Source organism: Mustela putorius, unplaced genomic scaffold, assembly GCF_011764305.1.
Source record: "Mustela putorius furo isolate JIRA1106 unplaced genomic scaffold, ASM1176430v1.1 tig00003845_pilon_pilon_pilon, whole genome shotgun sequence".
Lineage (NCBI taxonomy): Eukaryota > Metazoa > Chordata > Mammalia > Carnivora > Mustelidae > Mustela > Mustela putorius.
The window spans coordinates 79,230,158-79,236,157 of NW_025421998.1; the positions used below are offsets into that span (position 1 = coordinate 79,230,158).

The 6,000-nt window shown below is 38.2% G+C and overlaps 1 protein-coding gene across 2 annotated transcripts in view; it reads right to left on the reverse strand.

The window, feature by feature from the left end:
- The window catches only part of SLC13A1 (solute carrier family 13 member 1), a 117,616-nt gene extending 111,972 nt beyond the window's left edge, over positions 1-5,644 (reverse strand). The window contains exon 1 of one of the 2 annotated variants that reach the window (XR_006601389.1): positions 5,481-5,644. Coding sequence is in view for 1 of the 2 variants with exons in the window: in XM_004741878.3 (XP_004741935.1) it covers positions 5,481-5,582 (102 nt within the window). In the remaining variant the exon portion in view is untranslated. The remainder of the gene's footprint in view (positions 1-5,480) is intronic. The other variant, XM_004741878.3, reaches the window with a different exon arrangement.
- Between the last annotated feature and the right edge of the window lie 356 nt (positions 5,645-6,000).

Sequence of the window (6,000 nt, forward strand, 5' to 3'; positions counted from 1 at the left end):
ATATCAATTATTTCTATTAATATGTTTATCTCACTTATCCCTTTCAAAGTTCATTATGTTTTCTTGGAATTCCTCCCTTTCCCATTCTTTTAATTGTAGTCATTTTAAATTCTTTCCCCTTCATTTTCATTTTCTCTATGAAACTTCCCAACATACCACCTCCCTTCTTCTAGCACATTCTTTTTTTTTTTTTTAAGATTCTATCTATTTGACAGAGAGAGATCACAAGTAGGCAGAGAGGCAGGCAGAGAGAGAGAGAGGAGGAAGCAGGCTCCCTGCTGAGTAGAGAGCCCGATGCGGAACTCGATCCCAGGACCCTGAGATCATGACCCGAGCCAAAGGCAGCGGCTTAACCCACTGAGCCACCCAGGCGCCCTAGCACATTCTTTATCACTTATAAGGCTGCATTTCTTTATAAGCACAATATTTCTCCTATATATTTATGGCACCACAAGTCTCTCATTACATATCATTTCCTATTTATTATAATTTCTATCATAACTTTGAAACTCATGGTATAGCAGATGAATATTTTATGAAGGAAGCCTAGGTAGAATATGACAGCTGCAGAAATACAGCTGGTCCTTAATGCTGTAGTTCCTCCCTCCCTAACCTGTGCTGTGCTGGCACACTATGCTCTGCTATGTTGACTCTCCCAATCTCTTTGCTCTTTAAGTCTTTCTTGGTGCAAAATACTGTGCAGAGAAACCCTGAAGTATCTGAGAGATAACTGAAATCTGGTTTTGGTTTTGCAACCAATCAACTAGGGCATGCTGCTCAATATCTGTGTGTCTATTTCCCTTCTCCTTATCTCAAAAAGGCATCTGGGTGGCTCAGTCAGTTAAGCAGGTTAAGTATGGGACTCTTACTTTTGGCTCAGGTCAAGATTTCAAGGTCATGAGATGGACTGGGTGTGGGGCTCTACTCTCAGGGCAGAGTCTGCTTCAGATTTTCTCTCCCTCTCCCTCTTCCTCCCCTTCTCCCCTCAGTTATGCTCACATGTGTGCTCTCTCTCTCTTTCTCAAATAAATAAATAAATAAAAGAAAATCTAAAACAAAAGGGGAGTTCTAATTAGAGATAAACTAGAAATAAGCTAGACAGAGTGAGATGTACCTGGAAGAAATACACTTACACAGAGAAAATATTATTGCTCAATTTTCTCCACTTATTGCTCCTTAAAAACACTCTGGCCTTCTTTTTGTCTCTTTGTTTTATTAACATAAATACAAAGAAAAGTCAAGAATTGGAAAAATGAGTAAGGAAATAGTACAGAGTAAAAATTAACAAGATATTAGAAATAGTAATAAAAGAACAAAGTTGCACAGAGGCTATCACTGGAACTATGGCACATGCCCTAGGCCAAGTTTAATTTTTTATCCGGGAATATTTAATAAATTTCCTCTCTGAGATAAGGAAATGAGAAAATTCAATATAATTATTAATTACATGTAAATATTTACATAAGTAGGAATTATGTCATAGGCTTGTTTTATTGATCACTAACTACTAATTGGAGAAAGACTAAGAATACCTCTTTGTTTATGTGACAGTTAAAAAGACAGCATTTCTAATGTTTCAGAGTAAAGCAATAATAAAAATAGGATTCCTTTAGTAAAGTGACATTTATCCCAATGTATTAGGAGTATACTTATTATAATACTGTGGAAGCTATAAAGACACAGATATTCAGTTGTGGTTGAAATCACAGCTCTAGAGTCAGATGTTGATTGGAAACATCTATACAGCCACATTTTAGTAAGCTATTTGCTTTTTTCTGTCTCTATTTCTAATCTGAAAAATTGGACTAATAATTATACCTAATTCATAAAATTAAATTTGAGCTTCTGTTTGACATTTTCTTTGCTATAAAATTTCCATAAAAACATTGAAAAACACAGCCTTAAAATTTCTTCCAACTAGAAGATATTAAGATGCCAACCTGATGCTGTGGCTCTAGGTGAACATCTGGGCACAGCTGAGAAGGGAAGGGGCAGCATATCTTGACAAGCTGACATGACCTACTTGTATAGCTGGGACATTCAGCAAATCACATGTAAGACTGCTACTTCAGTCCTCACAGGCCTGTCCCCAGTGGTTAGAATTATTGCAGTGTTCTGCCTTGAAGACATTGAATAGCAGGAGGTCAACTGAGGAAATGGTTAAGATACACCTCATCTGTGGTTTGACCTGTCTAAAGTTTTTTCACAAAGAGAAATACCTGAGTTGTTGATAATGACTATCAAGCTACACTTTATATACTGCTTCAAAATAGAGGGTAAATCTTCAAAAACACAGATATAGAAAAGAATAAAACATCACTGCTGTTGAAGCATGAATCTGGAGGGTGCCTGGATGGCTCATTTAAACCCTCTGCCTTCAGCTCGGGTCATGATCTCAGGGTTCTGGGACTGAGCCCCACGTGGGGCTCTCTGCTCAGCAGCGAGTCTGCTTCCTCCTCTCTCCCTCTCTGCCTGCCTCTCTGCCTACTTGAGATCTCTGTCTGTCAAATAAATAAATAATATATTTAAAAAAAGAAGAAAAAAGCATGAATTTGGAGTTCTGACAGAATCTGTGTTTAAATCCAGTTTCTGCAGCACCTATGTGATCTTTGTTGGGTCATATATCTTTGAGCATCAATTTTCTCAAATGTAAAATGCAAATGATGGAACATGTGTGATTGTCTTAATGGTTTATACTGAAGGTTAAGTAAGATGATTTGGATAAAGCAGCTGGCAGAACGCCTAGAACTGAGGGTTTGCTCTGCAAAGGGAATCCCTTCTCCTTCACTTTGCATATCACATTGCAAACCACCGAGGGTTTCTCATCATTGATGTCACATTTCTGAACTGAGATGGAATTAAAGTAAGGGTTAAAGCCAGTCTATATAGAAACAACTCAAAAATCAGTAGAAAAATGGGGAAAAAAAAGTCAATAATTCATTGTTCATTCTACATCATGTAGACTTACTGTGTTTTTATAAAGCAAAATTGATTTTTTGTTTTGTTTGAATTCTTTAGTTGTTCTATTACTGAGTGTTTAGAAGCATTGAGTTCTCCAGTTCAGTAACCTGAAAGTTACAATAGATTGATTTGGAACCATGTCAAAGTAGACTCTACCTCAAGTTCATACCCTTCAAAGGCCCATATTCTTTGAAAAAAAAAAAAATTGCTTTCATTGTAAGCAAGAGTTAAAATAGTATTCTTTGAGTTTATTTAGCAGTTGATTGAATGATTAAATATGCATTTGAAGTAGCCAAAAATGAAATCATGTTATTGTACCAGGAAAAAACCCCTCAGATTAACATTGATTGAGTTTTAACAAATGAGTTGATTAGAGGAAAAGGAAAGAGCAACACAGTTCATCAAATGCAACTTGATGCCAGGTCCCTGGTTTCTCCACAGACCTAATGTACTCTTCTCATACCATCTTGGGGGGAAAAAAATCAATGACTGCATTTCTTAGCAAGAATATACTTTGTGATTAATGAATCATGCACTGAAACCACTGCTGTTTATTTATTTAGTTGTTCTTCCTTTCAAAGAATTTATATTAACTTTCTCTGAAAATTATGGAACATAATCAAAGTGTCATGCAAGTGACATTAAAGTGTGCATCAAAGGAGCAGCACAGATGATATGCAGTTAGAGCCTAGGTTTGTACTGACCAGTTTAATTTCTGATTTTCTCTGCTATAAATAAGAACTTACGCTGAAACTAACCCAGAAATATTAAAATATAGCAGAGTTCCAGGTAAGAATTAGGATGTACTCATAGTAGAATGGTAGAAATCAGCCAGGTCTAGGGAACCCACAGGAACAGGGGGTTGAAAGAGAAGGCCGTCGTGCAGTAACAAGTCTCTGAAGGGGTTTTGGGTTGAGCGTTCAGATTAGAGCCCTGTGTCTGTGACTCAAATTTGTCATCTAGTGGCCACCAGAGACTCAGTAGGAGTCTTCAGAAGTAGCTGGAGGGGGAGGGAAAGGAGGAGAGGAAAAGATGAATCACACAAAGTTTGAAAAACAACACCAACCAAACCCAAACAATGGACTGTGCCTATTGTTTTCACTAGAAATTCTTTAAGGCTTTGAGGGTTCAGAACAATCTTTGACAACAAAAAGGATGGGGAGTCCTTTCTTTCCTCAACAGGGAATTGTGAAACATCAGTGTGAGGACAGCCCCAGTCAGGATGGTTGGCCTCAGCAGCAGACAACCCATGGCCTGGGGCAGCAGAAGCCCGTCCCTTCTCCAGCATTGCAGGTAGAGGAGACCTTGGTAGAATCAAAAAGGACTATTCATTAGCTCGCATAAATTTCTGTCAGAGGTTCCAAGAGTAGTGGCAGACTTTTGAGGGCAGACTTTTGAGGATCCAGCATATCATAATTACTGTGATTCTATTTTAACTCAGACTGGTAAAACCTTGCTTTAATACTTGCTAGAGAAGAGCATCAGAAAGGCATCATGGGGTGGTGGGAATTGCACCAGGTGTGGGTCAACACATTTAGGGAGACTCTTGCGGCCCTACTTTCTGTGTGCCAGCCACTGCTCCAAGAGAGTGTTTGATGAGTGCTTATGCATTTAATTCTCACAGCAAGTCTGTTAGTATCCCAATCTTACGCATGAGAAAATAGAACCATAGAGAAGTTCACTAATTTGCCCAACTCACTCAGCTTATAAGTGGAATACCTGAAACCTAAAGCAGAAAGCCTAACTCTAATGGTCCTCTTACCAACATCAGGCCTGACATAAAGAAGGTGCTCATTAAATGTTTCCTGATTCAAATCATTTTAGCATGGGATTAAAAATGTCCTGGGTTTCATGTTCTGGACTTAGTAAACTGACTACACTTAAAAGCAAACAGAAAAATGCTTATCTGTATATCAAAATGAAATAAAATCTCAAATGATCAGAACACGGTGCAATAATTTTTAAAATTTCCTGATTAACCAAGGAAAATTACTTCATGCTTTCAATGTTTTCTCATCCCATAAGGAAAATATATTTCTAGGAGGCTTGGTGGCCCACACCAAGCCATGGAGCTGACAAGTAAATTAGTCTAAATTAGTCTGTGCTAGACGCTGGGTCTCCCGATTGTTTTTGTAGCTCTTCCCCCAGTAACATATTACTGCATGCGCTTGGGAGAAGGGATTGTGCTAACCCAGTATCCTCCTTGGACACTGATTAACCAGAATTACAAGATCTCAAGGGTTGTACTTCTTTGGTCTTCCTCTCATCTAGTTGCCAGACAGAGAACAATTCTGACTGAATACATTATTTAATTATTCTAGTTAGTCATATTGAGAATCAACCAACATTAACCACTAAAAAGGAGAAAAAAGGACAAAACACAATGTATGACCATCCTGATTTCCAACTCAAAGTGACACCCCCCACACATACCTCTGAACAAGGCAATTACATAGAAACAATAAAGAACAACTAAATAAATCAGGAAACCCACCAGCCTATTCTCCAGGTTGACTTACCTTGGTGCGAACAATGATTGGCAATGGCAGTAAAACCAAGACCGTGAAAACTACAAGGAGAAGCCGGCGATAAACTAAAATATAACTAAGGACTTTCATCATCCTGAGTAGGAGACTTTGAAAGTACTCTCTTCAAAATAAGGCAGATGTTAAATAACCAATGTGGATTAATATTTCTCCAGCCCATCATCATCATTTACTGACCCAGACTGATCAACATGAGTTAAAATTAAATCTTGATTTTTATTGTTTTACTGTCACAATTACTGTGGAGAGATAAGCTCAAGAGTGTTTGCAAGAAATTACATGCCAATTGCTACTGTAGCTTTTGAAAGATACAACTGTTCTTTCCCTATTTAATTTGTTCACATTAACTAGAATATTAACTGGCCATATCTAGCAGAAAATTGTGAGGTTCATTGAGTTTGCCCACAGTGAGGCCCCTCTGCCCCTTCTGATGTCCCCTGACTTCTGGGCTCTACACTTCAGTGGTGCCTCAGGCAGTCTCTACTGGATGCCT